The following is a 22,641-nucleotide window of genomic DNA, read 5'->3' as shown; positions in this document are numbered from 1 at the left end:
AACTAGTAGGACAGCATTCTTATCCTGAACGATACACCAAGTCTAGTAGTACTGCTCACTGAAGCCCAGATCCTGCAGAGGAATCTGCCTCAGTGGGATTCTACACAGGTGAAGGGGTCCAGACTAGCAGATTCTCATGCAGAGAGGAAGCCCAGGAGGCCCAAATCCTGCTCTCAATGAGTCAATGAAAGCAGAATCAGACCCATCATTTATAGCTTTAAACTCAATTGTAAGGTTTTTTTCTTATTTTAAACTATAATTCAGAATGTTTATTTTAAAAAGCATCCACTAGAAAACAGCAGTCACTATCCACTGCAACATCCTGCACCAGGATAGCTCAGTGGTTTGAGCATTGGCCTGCTAAACCCAGGGTTGTGAGTTCAATCCTTGAGGGGGCCACTTGGGGATCTGGGGCAAAATCAGTACTTGGTCCTGCTAGTGAAGGCAGGGGGCTGGACTCGATGACCTTTCAAGGTCCCTTCCAGTTCTAGGAGATGGGATACCTTTCTTACATTTTCATTCCTGCTGGGTTTTTTTTTTTTTTTTTTTTGGTTATCTATATTTCTTTATCTTTTATTATCCTTTTGAATGCTGAAGATAAAAAAAATCTATATTTGGAGCATAACTTTTCATGACACATTAAGACAGCTTTCATATACACGCTGCCATCCAAGTATCAAGGTAGAAGATGAAATATTAAAACAATTCAACAGAAGCTGCCTTTTGTTAATGAAAAGGCATGAACAGCAGAAGACTGTTACTAGCTACCAAAGCACAGCATCTGTTGGAGTTTGTCCTGGCCAAGTCATAAGACTGGAGAGTTATAATTACCAAGATACATATGAAGGAAAAAAGCATGGGAAGAGATGGAGGAAATTGACTTTCCCCATAATTCTTATCCTCTGCAGGGATTCTCACCCTAGTTTTAAGTTCCTAACATGACAGATGGAATCCCTGAAATTCTAAAGGTTTGGGTATCCCTGAAAGCAATAAGTAGCAACCAGACATGTGAGCCATCCCGCCAGTGCCCATATAGTGCCTTGGAATCTTCCAGTTAGTAGAAAACAAAAGCGCCTTAAAATTAAAGCCAGACACAAAAATAGAATTGATTGAGAGAAGTCAGTGCCTTGAAAGCATGTAATATGTGTAAATGTTGCAAATAATCCAACATCTAAAACAGACTCCTCCAAGATAATATTTCCCAAAAGGGAAAATTAAAAAGGCAATTAATTTTCCTTCCTCTAAAGATACTTTACAGCAGAGTGTGTCCTGCATACTCAAGGGATATCCCAAAAGACAAACATATACCCACCAAACAGCACATGCAATATGAACAATGCCAATACCAACAAGATTTGTTGTAGTTTTAAAATTATAGTAAGGTAACATACCTCCTATCACCTGTCCAGCTTAACATAAGCCTAAAGGATAGATCCAGAAGTAACAAAACTTTCCAAAAGCATGGACAATGCAAATGAGTGACATACCTGAAAACACAAAAGCTCGAGGGGTTGGAGATTTGAGTTTTCTTATTTCAGATACAGGTTCTGCAGGATTGTCACCCCAAAACTGTATTCTTCTCGAGTCCCAATCCAAGAAATAGTGCTTGGCAAGTATATGTAGCAATGACCACATGTATGCCTTGCCTATGTGAATGGAACATGCTTGCCTGCCATGCACACTTCTGAGTTACAGGCAAGCAAAGGCTTTCCTGCCTCAGATCAAATGAGCCTTGACATGACTTTCTAGCCTTAGGCCTGGCAGATCATATCAATCAGCCATTTAGACACAGTCCTTTTAGTGATAGCATTGCTGAAGTTTGGTACTAGGTGGATTAGCAAAAAAACCTTTCAACTCATTCCACCAGGGAGGAATCATTCCAAAACTAGACTGGTAATTCATGAAGCAAAGAGTAGCAGCAACATACTGGCAACCTCTTCATCAGAACAGATCCCAGCACAACATTTCAGGGTTATGGGGCACAGTTAGGGTTACCATACGTCCGGATTTCCCCAGACATGTCCGGCTTTTTGGTGCTCAAATCCCTGTCCGGGGGGAATTTCCAAAGAGCCGGACATGTCCAGGGAAATAGGGAGGCATAAACAAGGGTCCGCCCAGCACGATCCGCCGGGTCAGCAGCGCTGCCCAGCTGCCCCAGCTACAATGCTCAGGCGGGGAACGGGCTTCCCTCGCGGGTGGGGACCCCCCCGGTCACTGGGGGACCCTTCCTGTGGCCCCATTGCCCCGCGCAGCTCGGAACCTGGCGCCGCGGGAGCTGTTTCCGGCGGGGATAGACAGGCCGGGGAACGTGCTCTGTGGCAGGAAGGAAGCTGCTGCCGGGGCTGTAGGGACCCGCGCTGCCGAGAGTCTGAAGCCCTCAGCAGGCAGAGGCTGCCGGGTGAGCGGGGGAGCAGGGCAGGCGGGGGCACAGAGGCTGCAGGGGCGGAGGGTGCAGGGGCTGCAGGGTGAGGAGGAGCAGGGCAGGCAGGGGCATAGAGGCTGCAGGGGCAGGGCAGGCGGGGGGTGCAGAGGCTGCAGGGGCAGGGAGGTGCAGGGGCTGCAGGGCGAGTGGGGAGCAGGGGTCTCAGAGGCTGCAGGGCGAGTGAGGAGCAGGGGTCACAGAGGCTGCAGGGGCAGGGGGGTGCAGGGGCTGCAGGGCGAGTCGGGAACAGGGGTCACAGAGGCTGCAGGGCGAGTGGGGAGCAGGGAAGCACTTAGCAACCCCCCACCAAGATCAGAGCAGGAGGGAGGAGGGGGAAATGCAGGGTGCTCGGAGGAGGGGGCAGAGTTGGGGCAGGGGCTTTGGGGAAGGGGCGGGGTTGGGGTGGGGCGGGGGAGGAGTTGGGGCGGGGCCAGGCCCCCGTGGAGTGTCCTCTTTTTTCAGTGTTGAAATATGGTAACCCTAGGCACAGTACAGCCCTGGCTGCCTCTACAATCAAGTTCTTGCATTGGGGTGGGAGAAGTAAAAACTAGTACAGGACAGGGTGACAAGACTGGATGGTGTTTAATCCTAGTACCTCTCTCCGATGGCCCTTATCAACATAATCAGAATAGATAGAAAGCAGAGAAAAACCACTAGAAAGAGATACTGCATCACCCCAAAGCTGGAGGGGACAAAGAGCTAGAGTGGTAACTGAAGAAAAAGTTGACAAGGTGGTTTAAAGGCAAGTAGTTAAGGTTACTGTAAGGGTAGGGCGTGACCACAAGTTTGGGGAGAAGGGACTACCACGCATGGCTGCTACTGCCTATAGTATACTCTAGAATTTGGGACCTCTGCCTGTCTCACTCCAGGGTGAGTTCTGAACAGACGCTATAACCAGAGAATAAGGTTTGTTTTTTTCAAAACAACTTAGTTACAGTTCAAAGTCCTTCTAGCATTTGTCTTCATATTCTGAAGTACAAATTTTCTACTAAGTATTTAGTACGATAATTTTTTTTAACTACCAACATTGCGTATGTGAAAAATCAGTGATTATTGCTGTTGCGATAACGACTACTTTTTTAAATCAGTGCAAGATATTTTTTAAAACCACTTCCATTTATTATACTGTGCTAGGGCTCATGGTTTTGCTTCTCTTGCTCACTTCATGAGACAATATAATTTTTGCTTAAAACGTGAAGTATATACCAAAATTTGCACTGTTTTGGCAGAGCCACAATAGCTTTTTAAATGTCAACTGAAAACTGAAGTATCTAGTATGTGAAATAAAAAAATATTAATCTTCTTTCATATGCTATAGAATCATAGTCATACTCACAGGTATGTAAGCATTCTGTTACAGTGGTAGCATCAATAAGGTATCCATTGCAGAGACGACAGGTTATATGGGCATTAATATCCCAGAGTTTAATCTTTCTAGTCAGCATCTTTGGTGTCTGTAGAAGAAACACACAATTGTTAGCATCCCAGGTGTACTGATTATGTAGCAAGTCTTGGAGTAACCTAATTACAATAATTTGTATTACGGATATCAATATGCAACTTCAGGCTCCCAGGCATTTTATGTATGGAATAAGGGTATTATATAATTTTAAAGGATTTACCTGATAAAAATGGGCAGTGAAACAAACCATGTAAGACCTACAGTATTTTGAGGTTTGAATAATGTAGATGAGAGGGATTGGTAATTACTATATTAATATAGCTCAGATTCCGTAAGCAAGTAGAAGGAGTTTGATATTCTGATCTTAACAGTTTTTCTTCTAAGTTATGCCAGCATGTTGCATAACAGAGCTCCTTTACTGACGAAAAAGACTAAATTTTAGGGCCAACTCCTGCTTGTTTTACTCATATAAGTAATCCCATTCAAGCCAATAATTAAAGCATATGAAAGTGAGAAGAGAGGACCCGGAAGAAAGTTCATCAGAGCACAATATCAAAAGGAGTAGGTCTGGTTTGGTAAAATTTATCAAGTTGTACTTTGTATTTATAGCCTATTTTCCCTATAGTTAAAACTTTACTTAGAAATTGAAGAAAAATCGTATTTGAATAAAGTGGCTGTAAAGTAAACTGAAATGGTTTTCCTAAAAGCTAAAACTAGGTTCTCAAAGAAAAAATATGACTTCAAACATAAAATTAGCTCTATACCAACAAAGTTACCTCCTATGAAACGAAGAAATCTGAACGGAATACTTTTTTCCTTCCAAGGTGAAGGAGATCACAAATACCATAACAAAAGGAAAGGAAGACAGGGATTTTAAAAAAGAATAGCTCTTTTCAAACCATTTTTCGTGGCATTTCTGATATCACTTGCAGAGCAAAGAGAAATCTGCAAAAGCCTTTTTAGGGGATGGTACATGCCTCGGACTGTAAAATAGGTAGTGGTATATTTTAACTGAGAAATAGGTATGTACTTTTTCCTCTTGTGGAATCACAACAAGTCTGCTTGAAATTTTAAGAACTTTGTACTTCACCCTTACAACCATTTTAGGATGACAGATATTTATCAAGAGCACTTGAAGCCCTTTAATTTAAAAATTAGCTTTTGGATTCAGAGAACATGATCCATTTTTTAACACTACGTACATTTTGTTGCAAAACTGAAATATTTTGTTGGAACTGTGTGGAAAAACTTCACAAGAAAACAAAGTAAACGGTTACGATAATGCACTTTGTCAAAAAACAGCTAAACAAAGTTGGTTAAACTAAGGGGTTTCTCACAAACAAGTAACTCATACCTGAAGTTAGACTACAGCACGCAACGCTATATAGCTTCCATAACCCTTTACTTCCATAAGCATACAGTACACAAGCAACATATACGGAATTAGATTTAAATGCTGGTCCCTAGAATATTTTAACACACTAATCTTTTCCAAAATTTCAATACATGAGCATTTAGTGTATAATTTATCTCCTCTGTTGCTGTTAGCTGATCCCGCTGGAAAAAATTGCTGACCTGATGCAAACAGTTTGTTAGCCCCAGCTAAATATTAAGGAACAAGGATTGGCTCTGCAGAAAGGACCCAGAGTGTGAACTGAGCAGCCCACAAGGTGGAATATGGGAAGCAACCAAGTCTGAGGAAAACGCTTAAGCTAAATTCTGTGCATCATTTTAGTTCCTTTTATTTAAACAGCAGACCCAGAAAGGGCCAAGCTATGACCTGCTAAAATCTGTGCAATTTTAAGCATGGTAAAGAAGCCACCTGCTTACACATTCTTGCTATAAAGGAACATATACTGGTAGAATAAAATGATGGAACTAACATTAAAGCAGGGAGAAAAACTGGTTTTACAATGTGTTACATTCAGCTCCCACACTGCAGGTGTCACCAAACTGCTTTTCAGTAAAATGACTGACAGTGTTTGGATCAGAACTACACATTTGAGTTTATTTTGGAATACATTTCATAATCTGAATGAAGTTCTTCAGAACATGCAAGCTCTCCTATTTGGATACAGCAAGAAGATAGTGTTTAACCTCTACCTTACACTCTGCTTTTTTATTCTTTCCCTCTGTTTAATTCAAATATGTAATTAAACATGATGGGCCAGCAGAAACCAAGCTTTTGAACCAATATGAGGAGTAACTGGACTGAAAAAAGTACATTACCCTCTATTTTAAGCTACTAAAATGCATTTCACCTCTAGCACTGTAAAAACATAGCATGTGACATGAGAAAAAACTTGAAGTACTTCAAATTCTTAAGGCTGAGAAGACAAATAAATGTACAAAAGAAGTGTTGTATGGAATTCTAAGGGTTCATAATTAAATGAAGTAGTGACTAGCTGTTAAGGACACACCAAAAGTGCATTTAACTTGTGCTGTATAACAGATAGGTCAGAACCTAATTCCATAGCATAGATTACTCCTATTTCAATACTCATTTTCTAGCTTAGGTTTGGTCTACACTAACCCCCCAAATCGAACTAAGGTACGCAACTTCAGCTACGTGAATAACGTAGCTGAAGTTCGAAGTACCTTAGTTCAATCTTACCTCGGTCCACACGCGGCAGGCAGGCTCCCCCGTCAACTCCACGGTACTCCTCTCGTCTAGCTGGAGTACCGCAGTCAACGGCAAGCACTTCCGGGTTCGACTTATCGCGTCCAGACAAGACGCGATAAGTCGAACCCAGAAGTTAGATTGCCAGCCGCCGAACTAGCGGCTGGGTATAGACGTACCCTTAGTTTCCAAGCAACTGAAAGATTTAGCAGTTCATAGGTAGTAGGAGTCTTGTTAAAAAGATTGTTGCATAGAAGACAGCTGTGTTTACAGAACAGAAAGAGGACAGACTATTTGTGACTTATTCTTAAAATGATGTACAAGAGTTGGTACAAGTAGTAGCTACTGTTAAACCACTAGATAATGGTGATCACAACAGAATTAGGTTCCACATCTTTGGGGGGGGAAGGGGAAGAATCATACTGTCATGGTGACAACTAAACTTTAGAAAAGGGCATTTTAAAAATGATTAAGCTACCCAAATGAAACTAGTGCAAGTAAACTTACACGTAGCCATACAATAATCAAAGGCACACATATCACTAAACAAGGTGGAAACGTAAAAAACAGTTTGGTGAAATGGCAACTTTCAAGAAGTTGATCAGGCCAAATAGGAGTCAGTCAGAAATGAAAATTCAACACTAGAAGCTCATAGAAAGTATAAATTATAATAGATAACATGTTAGTTAAGAAGGCTAAGAAGATATTTGAAGGGCAAACAGCCAAAGGCTTAGAAACAAATATGACTAAGTATTTTAGTAGGAATCTAGCCAAAGAACTGATGAGGTCACAGAAACAGCAAGGAGTAAAATAAACAGAGTAATTAATAAGGATAAAAATACTGGTGAACTTTGAGGCAAAAACATTTACCTTCTCTAGAGAATGATAGGGGAATTCTTCACATTGTAAAGATAAGCTACTATCAAAACACTGAAAGATCAACAAGCGGTCCTAGAACAATCTGAGCAGTTAGCTAGCAAAAGGCTACCAGGACCAAGTGTTACACATCTACCAGGTCTGAAAGAGCTAAAGAATGAAGCAGCTGAGATATTAACAAAAATATGCAACCTCATTAACATCAGCTATTATACCAGAAAACCAGAGGGTACCAAAGGGTGTACACCCATATCTAGAAAAATGCAGTAGGAGCAAACCTGGGAATGAATTAATAGTTTAACTAACTGTTCTGGTTGCGTCTGACGAAGTGGGTATTCACCCACGAAAGCTTATGCTCCAATACGTCTGTTAGTCTATAAGGTGCCACAGGATTCTCTCTCGCTTTTTACAGATCCAGACTAACACAGCTACCACTCTGATACTTGTTCTGGTAAGGGAAGTCTTAATTAATAAACCCCTGAATGAACAGGAAAGCAGAACAAACTAGCATAGTTTCTTGTAAAGGAAAACTACACATCACCAATCCATTAAAATTCCTTGAGCATGTTAACAAAACTAGAACACAACACTGGTTGACAAACTTTCTTAGAACTTTCAAGGAGTCTGGATAACTCACAAAAGAGTACGGTGAAATTAAAAACTGGCTAGAGAATAAAAAGAGTAGACGTGCTTGTTCAATTTTCAACATAGCTAACTGTTAACAGTGGTGTGCCTCAAAGTTCTGTACTACAACCAGTGCCAGATATATTTGTAAATATTTGGACAAGGGGTGAGCAGCAAGTTGTCAAATTATAAAGATCCCAATTACTTAGATTAGTCAAACCTGAGAAGACTGAGATAGTACAGAGGGAAGGCAGATAAATGGGGACATAATGGTAAATTGAATGTTAATAAATGCATATTAATGCACATTGGAAGGAATAATTCCAACTACTCACATTACTGGGTTCAGTATCACCTTTAAGCACTTAGGCCCAGATTTTTAAAGGTATTTAGGCATTACTCCACTCAGCGTCACACAGCCTGAGTCACTTAGGGGGTGTCTGCACCACAATCAGGAGGCGTGATTGCAATTTAGGCAGGCATACCCACACTAACCTTAATCTAGCTACCGCTGCTAAAAATAGCAGTGAAAAGACAGCAACACAGATCCCAGCACAGACTAGCAACGCGAGTCCTTACCCAGTGTTCTGGGCAGGGTTCTACAGCCCACGTTAAAGCCTGTGATTACAGTATAGACGTACTCTTAGGCACCTAGGCCCTATTTTTTATAACTATTTAGGCATTGCTCAGCTCAGCATCACAACTCCTAACTGACTTAGGAGCCTAAGGATATCCTACAAACTGCAGTTGACGCAAGCCACATCAGCATACAGCTGCCAAACTTTGCATATTGCTCAGGTGTGTGCATACTTGGCTGCTTGCAGCAGCACTGCACATAGACACGCATTCCTGGTGAGTATGTAAATTGCAGCGTACCACAGGTCGGTATCCCAATGTGCCACCTGTCACTGCCCAGCACAAGCAACGCGTTGTGGGATAGAAATGGCTTGCCCAGGGATCTCTTGGAGCTAGGGGTCGAATTCCCAGCATGCAACTTTCTCAATCCCACAATGCCATCCACATCCCATAATTTTGACACCACTTTTTAAAAATCCGACAAAGCCACGCGGCACTTTTTGGTGCTTGCTATCTGTGACAAGCATGGAGTTTACAGAGCTCTGCACTATTCGCATGAACACTGCAAATACTGGATGAATGATTCTCCTGCAAGTAGTACGGCAGCAATGAAGGACAGGAGAATTTCTCCAAGGACAGCTTGCTGAGAGACACAGCGAAAGACAAGTCAAGGTTGCTGGTGGCATTCAAAAAGCAGTTGCGGACTGTGCAGCATTGCTTCTGGGCCTGAGAAACAAGCACTGACTGTATCACAGGTATGGGACAAGCAGCAGCGGCTGCAGCACTTTAGGATGCAAAAGGCCACATTCCCAGATCTGTGTGCAGAGCTCGCCCCAGCCCTCCAGCACATGGACACCAGAATGAGAGCTGCATTGACAGTGGATGCAATCTCACAACATGGTCAGTGGGAAATCATTTTGAAGCTGGAAAATTCAGTGGAATGTTCTTTGTGCCTGGAGCTTTGGATGCTGTTTGAATTGGGTAGTGCTTGTTGTACATTCATAAATATGACAGGGTTTTTCCTGACGCTATGAATTCTTTGGTGCTTGGTGTGTATTTATAAGTACTGTATGCTTTGACTAACTTTGCATTCTGCAATATTTGTTGTGAACTACTACAGATAATAAAATTACCCCAAAATAGAACTTTACAGAATGGGGGGGGGGGGCCGCGCGTGGGGGAAATGCAGAAAACCAACTCCCTCCCCCCCCCCCCCCACACACACACAGTTAAAAAAGTTTCTAACAAATCAAGGAGATAAAAATTTAAAATTAGAAGAACAAATAATTTTGTCCATTTGAGTGCACAAATGTAGTCTGTTATGGCTACAGATATACTGAGATGTGTAAACCACAGATTAGCGTATGCAAAGGTGTGGTTTTCCTTGCTGTCCCCCCACGTGGAGTAGTAGGAGTAAGGATGCAGTCTGTGAGGACACGTGGTATTTTGGGGGGTGTAGGGAGCAGTGACCATGGAGTTCTCCAAGGACTGCAAAGGGTAGAGTCCAACATTTTGGGACTTGTAGGTCAACGAGGGTCTGCAGGCATTTGAGCATGCAGCCTGAGAAAACCCATTATGTCCAGGTGCATTTCCCTCTTTTTGTCTTGCTAGGATTCCCGGGTCTTTTCCTATCCTCTCTGCCTTTCTCCATGCTGTCAGTCATATTGGCCCTCCAAGCCCTTGTTCACAATCTGATGCAGCATTGGCTTGAAAGATCTCACAGCACACATCCTCCTTAGTCCTTTTCTTTTCATCATGGTCAGCCATTCTGAGTGTGGAAGGGACATCCCTCAAGTCCACCATGCCAGAAGCTGCTGATGAGAACAGAGACTAAATCCAGTGGTGCCAGTCACAATGGGAAGGGAAAGAATTTTCCAAACTCCCTTCCCTTATTCCCATAAATACTTTTTAATAAGAAATTCTTATTGACCCTGCAGCTTCGGAAGGCCTCAGCACAGCATCAATCTCCTTCCCCAGGTATGGTGAGCATGGCCCACGAAGGGCGAGAGTGGGAAAATATTTTCTCTTGCATAAAGCTATAAGATTTCAGTCCTTATTCCCTGGGTAGGAATATAGGACAATGGCACTGAGTATTGGCACTATTTTCCACAGGCAGTGGTTATTTCAGCTGCTATCTCATCCTGAGCACCACAAAGCCACAGCTGCTACTGGCATCCCGAAGCTGCCATGGCCTGTAATGCTTCTTGCCTGTTTAGTTTCAAAACAGATCCTGGCTCATGGCATAGCTGGAGCCTCCACCACATCTCCCCCTCCTCACTGTTCATGCCAGGGGTCTGTGTCTTGGACTCCTCTGAGGTATCCACAATGGTCTATGCAGTGCTGGTGGGGTCTCTACCAAGTATGGTATCCAATTCCTTGTAAAGGCGGCAGGTCTGCAGCGCAACACCAGACCTATACTTGCACTCAGGCCTGGGGTACCCCTGGAAAAGTTCCTTCACTGTCACCTGATACTGCTGCTGTACTCATTTGCCTGCATCATCTCTGCAATCTGCTCATAGGTCTCCACATTTCTACAGCTGGATTTGCACTGCCTTTTCTCCCCACAGGCCCAGGAGATCCAATACTTCATGTTTACTCCAGGCAGGGATGCATCTGGTGCATGCAGCCAACATGAGTTGGGGAATTGCACACAACAAGGGTGAGCTGCTAAGTGTGCTCACCAAGTTGGGCAACCAGAAGAGGCATTTTAAAAACATTCAGAAGCTTTTAAAGAGGGATGGCTTCCAGCCTCTATGCCCCTGCGCAATGGAGTTTAAAATTGTGACCAGAGTGTTCATACCAGTTAGTAAATATTAACCCTTTTAGTCCTCTTTTCCTTTTTATATATTAAATTCATTTGCCTATTAATTATTCTTTATGGTATTAGCAAAGAGCATGTTTGAATTTTAAGGCCAAGGTTTTGCTGTTTAATCTGGGAGGGACCTGTAGTCAGGAATTTCATGTGATCAATTATTGGGCTGTACTTTATGATGGCTGGTGTCACCAAGTCTGTCGGGAAAAAATAGATGTGTAGGGGAAAGCCCCCCCTAAAACTACAGAAAATTGATACAGTAGAACCTCAGAGTTACAACAACAAAAAGGCAAATACAGTACAGTACTTTATTAAATGTAAACTACTAAAAAAATAAAGGAAAAGATTTGACAAGGTTAAAAAAAAGATTTCACAAGGTAAGGAAACTCTTTGTACTTATTTCATTTAAATTACGACGGTTAAAAGTATTTTTCTTCTGCATAGTAAAGTTTCAAAGCTGTACTAAGTCAATGTTTCAGTTGTAAACTTTTGAAAGAACAACCATAACATTTTAGTAGGGGTAGCCGTGTTAGTCTGAATCTGTAAAAAGCAACAGAGGGTCCTGTGGCAGAAGTATCGGAGCATAATCTTGCGTCTGATGAAGTGGGCATTCACCCACAAAAGCTTATGCTCCAATACTTCTGTTAGTCTTGAAGGTGCCACAGGACCCTCTGTTGCTCATAACATTTTAGTGTTCGTAACTCTGAGGTTCTACTGTAAAAACAAGACTGAGTGATTGATAAGGAGTGCCTAAGATTTAATTATGTTCTTTGATTGCGGAGGATCTTGTTATTGCAGATGTTTTCTGTAATGGCTAAAATAAGGATCCAACGAAAGATGTTTATGTTAACTCAGTAAGAAATACTGGTTGTCACAGCTATCTGTAATAATGACTTGATTATAAATTCCCTTTCTTTTATCAATCATGTAACCCAAAGATAAAGGAAATTCCAGAAGTAATTAGGTAAAAAGAAAACATCCAAATAGGACACAGTGGAAATTAATTGTGGGAAAGCATTTTTCCCTCCAAAAAGGAGTTTCTTTGTCTCAGACCCTATAAAGAGACAGAGGGGTTTTGGAAATTAGATGGGGCGTGCAAAACTGTCAGCATCTCACCAGTTACAAAGGTGAGAGAGACAGAGGCCAGCTCCTTCCCTCACATCCCACGGTAATATATCTATTCTTTCTGTATAATCTGTACTAATCTCTGATTGATAATCTTTGATTACATAATACTAAGATAAATCAAGAGGGGGAGGGGGGGTAGCTCCCTTTTATGGACACCCAGCAAGCCAGTAGCTATAAAATCCCTCTTAATAGCTGTTCTGTAATTGCTCTACCTGTAAAGGGTTAAAAAGTCTCACTGCTATGCACAGATAAAAGGAAGTGAGTGGGCACCTGGCCAAAAGAGCCAATGGGAAGGCTAGAACTTTGTAAAATTGAAAAAAAGACTCCTTTTGTCTGTCTGTTCTCCTGGGGAGAGGCAGAAGCTATGCTGTAAGAAGCTTGAGCCAGGTATGAAAAAATCATCTGTATCATACCTACAAACTACTCATTTAAAACCCCAGATATGTAAGTAGATCAGGAAATGTCTAGGAATACGCGATTAGGTTTATCCCTTTTATTTCATTTTGGCTTGTGGCTTCCTCTGTGCTAACCCCAGGTGCTTTTGTTTTGCTTGTAACCTTTAAGCTGGATCTCAAAAAAGCTATGCTTGGTGCTTAATCCTTGTAGTTGCTCTTTTAAAATCTAGCAATAGCCTGAGTTCCCAGATGTATTTTCTTTCTTTTTTTTTTTTATTAATAAGATTTACCTTTTTTAAGAACAGAATTGGATTTTTGTGTTTTAAGGGGTTTGGGCATATGATGATTAATTAGCTGGTGGCAACAGCTGATTTCCTTTTATCCCCCTTCTTCTTCCTCAGCTCTTCCCCCGGGGGGGGGGGGTGTGGAGAGGGCTTGAGGGTATCCCACAGGAAGGAATTCCCAAGTGTGCCTTCCTGGGCTCTCAAAGGGGTTCTGCACTTGGGTGGTGGCAGCATCTATCAAATCCAAGGTCAGAGAACAGCTTTAACCTTGAGAGTTTAATACAAGCCTGGAGTGGCCCACACCTTCTGCACTCGAAGTGCCAGAGTGGAGAATTAGCCTTGACAAATAGCATTTAAACCTGTTTAACAATCAAATTATTAAAATCAAACACACAACAGTGTACACTGTTGCAGAGAATGGGGCACTGTGGGACAGCTTGGAGGGCTGTTAGGGTTGCCAGAGGTCATACAGTGTCTACACTTGCACTATGTCGACTTCAATAGGTCGACCATGCCTCTATGCCGTTTGGGAAGGTGGTTTTACTGTGTCGCTGTGAAAAGGCACTTACATTGGCCAGGGGACAAATTGAGTCTTAGACCATACATGTAGACACACACATCAACCTAACTTTATAGTGTAGACCAAGCTTTACATCCCATTAAGTTTCAGTGAGAATTAAACTCCTAAATGCTTAAGTCACTTTTGAAGAGAAGACTTAGGCCTTGCAATGTTGAGCTGAGCAATGCCTAAATAACTTTAAAAATCTGGTCTTTAAGACCTCGGCCTTACTGTGGATGGCTCCACATTGGCAGTCAAATAAAGGAATCAAGTGTTAGTATACACAGAGAACACTGTATCATTGATTTATCACCTCATACATTGTTTTCAGTTATGGTCACACAGTCTCAAAAATATACAGCAGACAGAGGGGTTCTGAGCCAGTTAAGGAATGACTTCTACAAGATTTGCACTAGAAAGGCCAGACACTGTTTCATTTAGAGGGGAAATGAATAAGGAAGACATGAAGAGGTACAGCAATTACTGATTTACAGAAAGTAATTTGTATCTTATTAATCCTCCCTCATAATGCAAGAGAAGGTTCAATAATATAAAAACAACAAATATAGGTTCAAATAATATACAAAGGGTCAAATAATATAAAGACGACAAATTTTTAAAAGAACAAAAGGAAATATCTTATAGCAGTCAGTTCCCCAAGTTGATTATGTATGGTGTATAATATTGAGGGCAGGTGCATGGAATTACTGATACCAACAAAACTATGTGGAATTTTTTCTTGAGAACTATGAAATAGTTGAGTAGAACCCTCTCCCTTGATGCTGAGGTGGCACTTACTATACAGCTCCTCACTCAAGGAGAATCTCTACTTCCTGCTGGAGGATCTCCTTGGGAGAGTGGTCCCTGAGGATGGACCTGGCAGGGGTTTTGGAGGAGGTAGAAAATGGCTACACCTCTGAGTTTCTAAGTGGATATTTGGTACCCACTTGTCCTTTGTTATAGCATTCCAGTTGTGGGCAAAGTAGGGTAGGTGGATGCCAAAAGGGGAGTTTGGAAACAGATGGTGATGGCGTCACTGTCAGGTTGCATCTCTCAAGTGTCCTGTCAAAGGGAATCTTTAGACGTGAATGAGGTTGGGTGACTGTCATTGAGGTGGATGGAGCTGAACACCTTGGCCCGCATCTTTTGATGCTTGTGTGGCGAATCGGATGGTTGCTGGTGATAGAAAGGCTGGGGAAGAGGCCTTGGCTTATGCATGCCTGTTTGTGTTGCCTTCCTCTTCAGGGCCAGGATATAAATGCCCAGAGACCAGATGGCTCTCCTGGATACATTTAATGAGTGCAAAGACTGTTTTCTCATTAAAGAGATTGGTTTCATCAACAGGCAAGTCCTCAATGGTGCTGCTCACAGTTCAACAGGCTCTGTGATACGCCTCCAGTTTATCAGCGGTCTCTTGGAGGAACCCCTTCACCTCTGCAAGTATCCAAGCAGTGTTTTCAAAACAGAGTAGGATTTATTAGTCAACTGGAACACGGCACTGGAAATCCTTAGGTTAGCACAGAGAAATAAAAGGTTAATGCACAGTCAAGCCAGATCAATTCACCAGCCAAGCAGTAATGAACTCCATTTTCAGGCTCTGTCTCTGAATTTCTTATTCAGTCCCAGTAGACAGCAGCCTGCTTCTTCCAGAAATCCACCCCCACCTGAAACCTTAGTCCTTTGCTCTCAAGCCGGGGGTCTCTGCTGAGCTTCCTCCTCCTCTTCCTCCCTCTGGGTCCTTGTTTCTTAGGCATCAGTGTTCTAGTGATTGGGGTTTCCCATTGTCTTCTCAGGTTTTCCACGGATATGGGTCTGCTAGTCTTTTTAATGACCCAGTCAGTCTTCTCAGCTAGACCTGGGGTTTTTATAACATACTGCTTCCACAAACCCAATCTTCCTACCTCCACAGCATTTTAGTTGTGGGAGATCAGCAAGCAGCAACAATTTCCAAAGGAGGGAGGCTAAGGAGCTGGTAGAGGATTGCTCAACCGATGCAAGCAATCCAGTCTAGCTTTGACACTGAAAAGGGAGTGCTGAATAATAGGTATACATTCAACATCATATAGCCATCTCACAATTTCTGAATATTGTAACGTTCTAAGACAAACTATTATAGTGTTCACAAAAAGTATCTGGATCCTTACCTGGACTGAAGTTTAAATGCAGTTATATATTTTCTGTTTATAATAAATACAAAACATCCATCCAGAGACTAAGCACCCTGCCAATTATTTAAAATTATGAAGACAAAGCACAATAAAAATAGTTCACACCTAACTAGCAGCAGCAAATCAAATACTAAGGCATCATGTCAGCCTATTTAAGCAATATTTGAACTGACTTTTCTTACCCTTTGGACTTCTCTCCAACTGCAGTGAATACCTAGGAAAATCTTAAAGTTCCTTTGCCAAATCGAAGTATACATTAACAACTCTCTATGATCAATTAATGTAGTGTGGCCACACTAGGTACACGGTTGTGTTAGAAGACTGGCAGCATAGGATTCAAATGGAAGTCAAACACTAGCTTTGGCAAGAACTTGAAGTAGGATGAGGATGAAAATTCTGGCTTTTTCAGGGTCTGGAGCTGCACTGCAAACATACTAGACTGCATCTGAGATATTTTAATTGTCATTGTGGGAATCTGGATGGGAGAAACATACACCTGCATCCCTACGCCCCGTTTAAGGTGTTTTAAGCAACAGTCCACAACAGCAGAGACTCCCAGATAGACCAAACAATATGTAACATTTTGCCAAATATTTTCATAATCTAGTGACTATTGAAGGTTGGACTTGAAAACTTTTATTCTTATCCTAGCAAAGGAGCAAGTGCCCAAGGTCATGAGAGTTAACATATGCTAGTATTGTAATCTAGGTTTGTGGACCAAAAAAGTAAGATACTCTGGACTCTACAGTAACTCTTTCTAACTCTGATAATCATGAAACCTTTGTAAACTCCAGGGTAGACCTGAAATGAATCTGAGTCCAAGTTGTTCGAAGAGGGAACAGGAAGCCTGAAACATAGGTCAGCCCTTGGCAAAACTGAGCTCCGGTGAGCCAGTCTTTCAAGTAGGTGGGTTCTTGAAGACCTTGACAATGGAACTTAATAGCAAGTGGTGCCAGACTCTTAGTCAACAGCTGGAGAGTTACTACTAACCCAAACAGAAGCAGTTTATACTGGGAATGGTCATTGTTCAATCTGAACTAAAGGTACATACTTGTGGCCACGGTGGAGAAATGTGAAACCTCCCAAAGTTTGAGAGTTCTGAACCAATCTTGACAAACAAGGAAAAGATTATAGCTGTTACTTTGAAAAAAGTTGCTGAGCTCTCACTGCACTAAAATTGGTTGAATCTGCTTACTTTTTGTGCAGAAGGGGGAAGAAACCTATTCTTGTGAAGTTCTCCAGAACCTGATTTTATTGTTCCGAATTGTAGGAAGAATTCTTTCCCTCAGTTTGAGAGTCATCCTTGAAATGGACGGGAAAACAGTAGGGTGAGGAAGCAGCATAGATTTAAATTGGAAGGGATTGGCATCTCTAGCACCTGTAAAACTAAATTTAAAAGTAATATACCAAATCTGGAGAGGGAAAGGAAAGCAGTCCCCTAAGAGATGGAACATGGAGGCCAAACTGGAATCAAGGAGCAATACGAAGCTCCCTCTCAACATACCTAAGTTATTGCTTTGATAGACGCTGTGGCTGGAACCAAGGCAGTTGAAGAGAGTACTGGTGGGGATATGATTTTATTGCTGGATCACTGGGACAGTTTTTTGCTTTTTGCGTCTGATACCCCAAGTAAGCCAGTTGGGGTGACTAACAAGGGTATTTGGAGTACAGTCCCATCCTAAAGGAAGAAAATCTTTAATTGGGGGGATAGGCTGGGTGTTAAGCTACAGTCCTAGTCACCTTGTGGTTTCCCAGAGTATTGTTCTGTCAACAATAAAGAAGTCAAGATCATCAAACAGAAGGTTAAGCAGTTTATTCTGAACTTCTTATAGTAAACTGAAGATTTTAAGTGGTGACAGTGATGAGACAGTCTTTCTGGTGAGATCAAAAGCCCCTGGTTCAAATATGTGAAGAGTCTCCAGCGCTGAAAATAGAATTTTATTTTTCAGCCTGGACTATAGAAGTACTGCCCAGAGATTTTGAGGACCCATTTTGGTCTAGTGGAAGTTGTTTGGAGCCTCTTCATATTTTCTGGGACTTGAGTAGAGGACAAGCAAATGGACATCCCTTGAAGGAATGGCCTTGTCCCCAGTGGTGTACGTGCTAGTCAGGAATATTTCTGGCTACATGAGGCATACCTCTTAAAACTGCATTTCTTTTCAGAGTCTGCCATCCAGAGACCTGAAAAGAGAGAAAAATAATCTGAAAGTTAAACACTAGAGCAGCCAGAAATCCAACCCCCACTAATAAAAAGATTTAACCGACCAATTTACCTAATACTAATCGAAATTTGCTAGTCTAACATTCAGCAGCAAAATGTGTTACTTTTTGTAGAGAAAAAAAGGAAGGAAAAACCCTGCCATAGCTGGTAGAAAAAGGAATTCCTGGAAGCTCTCATTTGATATCTCTTAACATGGCTCATCATATCATGGGAAATTACTTAAAACTCAAGTGTTTCTGTCACCATGTGATGGCAAGGAAGAACGATATCCATTTATCTGCACAAATAAGACCATGACAAAAAACTCAGCAGGACCACAAATTACATGCTTAACTTAATAGACCAACCATTTCCCATCTGAGGTCAAACGATTTTGGACAGGAACCAGTTTAACCACCTCCAAAGTGAATTTCAGTATTTCGGTTTTCAAGCTTATTTTTAAAAGCTTAGGCTGTGTCTATACTACAGAACTTAAAGCAGCTATGCCGCTGTAATGTCTCCCGTATAGCTGCTGTATGCCAACAGGACAGAGCTTTCCTGTTAGCATAAGTAAACCATCCCCAATGAGCGGCGGTAGCTGTGTCGGCGGAAGAGCATCTCCCGCCAACGTAACGCTGTCCACACCGGCGCTTCCGTCAGTGAAACTTATGTTGGTCAAGGGTGTGTTTTTTCACACCCGACTGACAGAAGTGCTAATGTAGATATAGCCTTATCGGCAATCTATTTCTATTAGATTGTTTCATTTTGGAAATATTTGTGCAAACTCCCTATTTTGCACACTACTGATCACTTTTACAATTTAAGTGTCATAAAAGGAAATTGTTGTCTCCATTATTTTCAGAAAGGGGATAAAGTCATCTCATGTTAATGGTTTTAGTTTGACAAAAGCAGCAAATTTTTTATTACGCTAACTTCACACAGGAAATACTCAGGTATTACAAAGACAAACAATGAGAACTCCCTCTTCAGTCTCTTTCCTTAGGCTATGTCTACACTTAAAATGCTACGGTGTGCTGCTTAGCACAGTGTGGACACTTACTATAGCAACAGGAGGGGTTCTCCCATTGCTCTAGTAAATCCACCTCCCTGAGAAGCATGGAGCTAGATTAACAAAAGAATTCTTCTGTTGAGCTAGTGCTGTCTACACAGACACTTGGGTTGGCTAAGCTACGTTGCTCAGGGGTGTGGATTTTTCACACCCTGAGCGACGAAGCTGGGTTGATCTAATTTTTTAATATAGACCAGCCCTTAGAAACTGAAGAAAAAGCAAACAGTAAGATACAATCACAACCACCCTTGTATTAGACCAGAATTGAGATATAATGCAAAAGAAAAATCTACCGGCAACCCCTGTGGGAGCATTTCTGCTGACTGCATTCAGAGAGGAATTCACCATTGCTGTACTAAAAGCAGCTTAGATTCTTTGGAGTGACATGAGATGTCCCTGTGCTGAAATCGACAACTCGGGGTTTTAAACTGAGGGAGTTCCTGGACACATCTGTATATAAGAGTAGGAACCCAAGAGCAGGATTCTAACAGGTATCATTTGATACCCCAGCAAAAAAAACCCAAAACCAACAATATTAATGCTGGCAATAACATTACAATATTGTGACTATAAAAATTGAGTCAATTTCACAAATAGAGCATTTTCAAAGTGTTTTGTGTGTCTTAAGAATACACCACTTATCTCTTTGCAACCCAAGCCTAACAAGCAAAAGGTTAATTCAGGTGTCTGTAAGGGATCACTAACCTTCTCGCCCTTACTGCTTCCCGGCTGCCTGGAGTGGACGTAGAACACCCCTGTGGTTCTCACCACTCACGTGACCCAAGGGAGAAGGGTGTGTGACTTTCCTATATTGTGGTTTTGGGGTTTGGGTTTGTTTGTTTATTTTGATGGGTGGCACATTCCAGTTCTCTGCTATTGAGGCAAAGTCAGGATTGATCATAAGCATGCCTTTGAACTTTCCAATACGCATGTATCTGACAGGGCGCAGGTTGGAATGGGCACCGACACAATGTGAAAGTGAGAGAGTGCATATACACACCCTGGGGAAAGCGGATCGCTGCTCATCAGTGTGAATGCATTTCTCAGCAGCATTCACTGTTGCTGCCTGCTGTCCCTAGTAACAGCATATGGGTAGTTCCATTAGTAGTATTGTTAAATATTTAGGCGATGATAGCGTCCAGAGACATCCTGAAGGATCAGGTGCCCTCATTATGCTCAATGCCATACGAGAGAATAGAATACCCTATGACTGGGACTAATCTTCATGATCAAAGCATTTAACAGGGTCTGGTGGCGTAGGACCTTCTTGCTCTGGGCATGACTGGTCAGTGACGTGCCTGGTCTATGCTTAAAACTTATACTGGCATAGCAATGTCAGTTCGGGTGCAATATTTTTACCAACACAGCTACGCTAGTATAAGCCCTAGCACAGATATGCTTTTATGGCTGGTATCAAGTACTTTTGCTGGTATGTCTTATGTTTCTCATTGAACTGTTGTAAGCTATGACAGCAGAAGCAATTTTATGCCAGTATAAGCTGCAGCTACACTAGGAGGGTTTGCCAGTACAGTTATACTGGTATAGCACTACCAGCACAATGTTTCTCATGTAGACAAGGCTGTGGAGAGAGAAGAGTGAAATTGATCACTATTAAGACCGGCTGCTGGTGACCAGGCAAGTGTGTTTTTGAACATGTTCAATAACTTAAAATACGAACTTTGACTTAAATTTTTAGGACCAAGTCACAAACAAAATCCATATTAGTAGAGTCACAACCTTCTCAGGGGCTGGCACAGGATTGGGCTGAATTCCCACAGGAACTATGAACCACCACAAAAATCATCACCTCACTTTCTACATGCTAAGCATATTCTGACCTTGCTTTTACCAATATAAATACAGTGCAGTATACAGAGTTTTTTTTTTTAATAAACCAACATCAACAAAACTAGTTTGTACATAAAGTCTCCCGCTGGGGAGAGGGTAAGGGAAAAGAGTGAACCACATGTGACTGATGTTTCGTCACGCTGCTCAGTGAACTACTGGAAGGTGTTCAGATATTACAGTGATGAGAGATTACAGTGTCAAAACTTATAGAATAAAGTATCTATGCTCTATTTCACAACGGTTGGCATTAAAAGAAAGTGAAAATTCCAGCTTCAAGAACAAACATCACATTACACATTTCCATGAGTCAACCAGACATCTTGGAAAGTGTGGAGGGTTTGAATCAGGAGAATAAATCCTGCATAACACACACACTTATCTGACCTGTAGCCCTGTCTGACATCCTGTTTCTGCTTGGCTGCACTGATCAGATGAACCGAAGTGGCCAAACCTAGGTCAAGGTTAATTAAGCTTTAGAAATAGACATTGCCTGCCCTGGCGACCAGCTTTATTACTCCTATTGGCTACCAACAGTTTGCAGTCCAAAAAAAAGCGCTCTTCAGACTTTACAGCTCTTTTCATCCGGTTCAATAATTACCAGCTCATGCTAGCTAGACAGGAGATGCCTGCAAAATTCTGATTCCAGTGAGAAGAGACTATCCTGAATCCTTTCTCACTATAAACATACATATCAGTTAAACTGATATGTAATATCACTGCTCAAGAGGTTATAATCAATACTTAAAGCATGATGTAATTGGAGGGCAGTATTGCATTGTCATGAGGTCATAGACGTGAAGTATGAAAACCAAGAACCTTAACCGCATTTCAATCAACAGGACTGCAGTATACAAGTGAACAAGACAATGACATCATGATTGACCAAGTTAAACCACCACAATACCACCACTCACTATTTTTCAGTTTTGAAATCAAAGTTTAAATCAAAATGGTATGTCCTGTTTTTCCAACACTCTTTAAAAAGCCCCACATAGCACACACGCATACCCCTTGATGTGCTGGAGACATTTTCATAGTATTTATATCTATTTTGCATAATTTTCTTCCTTTGGACACTGTCATTTATGGTTAAAAAAAGATTTAAACCCAGATTGTAAAGGATGAACGAAACAGGTTGTGCATCATCAGGTCAAGCCATGCTCCACTTCCTCACCATTGAAGGAATTTCATAGGGCAGTCTCACGCCCAGCTGCTACAGGCCAAAAATCAAGGAGCAATTTAATGAATGACACTGCCACCAGATAAATGCTAATACTTGGCACCTCTGCAAAATCTTTCCATCCAAGTATATCAACATGTGTTGCAATCACCAGTTGACCTTCAATACACCTGGGGATACTATCCCCTGTTTTGTTGATCATCACTTTCTGTACAGCAGGGTGGACCGATTTTAATCAAGGTGATTTAAATCACTTATTTTAAATCACTGGGCAGGAAACCTTAATTTAAATAATCAATTTTAATGACATTTGTATTTATACTGTTTAGTGATTTTCTTAAAGGTTGATTTCATTGGTGGTAACCATTAAAACATGTGATTTGTAACTAATTATATCCTTTACACTAAACGTGATGCTTCTTTTTGCTAACGAGGACACACTATATCTATAAATGTTTATTTAAGCAATTATATAGCT

The 22,641-nt window shown here is 41.6% G+C and overlaps 1 protein-coding gene across 2 annotated transcripts in view; it reads right to left on the bottom strand.

Annotated features, from left to right (window-relative positions):
* Positions 1–22,641, bottom strand: part of PCGF3 (polycomb group ring finger 3) — an 83,864-nt gene that overhangs the window by 25,038 nt on the left and 36,185 nt on the right. Inside the window, exons 2-3 of one of the 2 annotated variants that reach the window (XM_054031562.1) lie at positions 18,005–18,047; positions 3,759–3,876 (exon numbers count right to left, since the gene is read on the bottom strand). In XM_054031562.1, the coding sequence (XP_053887537.1) occupies positions 3,759–3,867 (109 nt within the window). In that variant the 5' untranslated portion in view covers positions 3,868–3,876; positions 18,005–18,047. The remainder of the gene's footprint in view (positions 1–3,758; positions 3,877–18,004; positions 18,048–22,641) is intronic. The other variant, XM_054031563.1, reaches the window with a different exon arrangement.

The sequence above is a fragment of the Malaclemys terrapin genome, chromosome 6 (assembly GCF_027887155.1).
Source record: "Malaclemys terrapin pileata isolate rMalTer1 chromosome 6, rMalTer1.hap1, whole genome shotgun sequence".
NCBI classification, from domain to species: domain Eukaryota; kingdom Metazoa; phylum Chordata; order Testudines; family Emydidae; genus Malaclemys; species Malaclemys terrapin.
The sequence above is the reverse complement of the archived record's forward strand: the minus strand, read 5'-3'. Positions and strand labels throughout refer to the sequence as shown.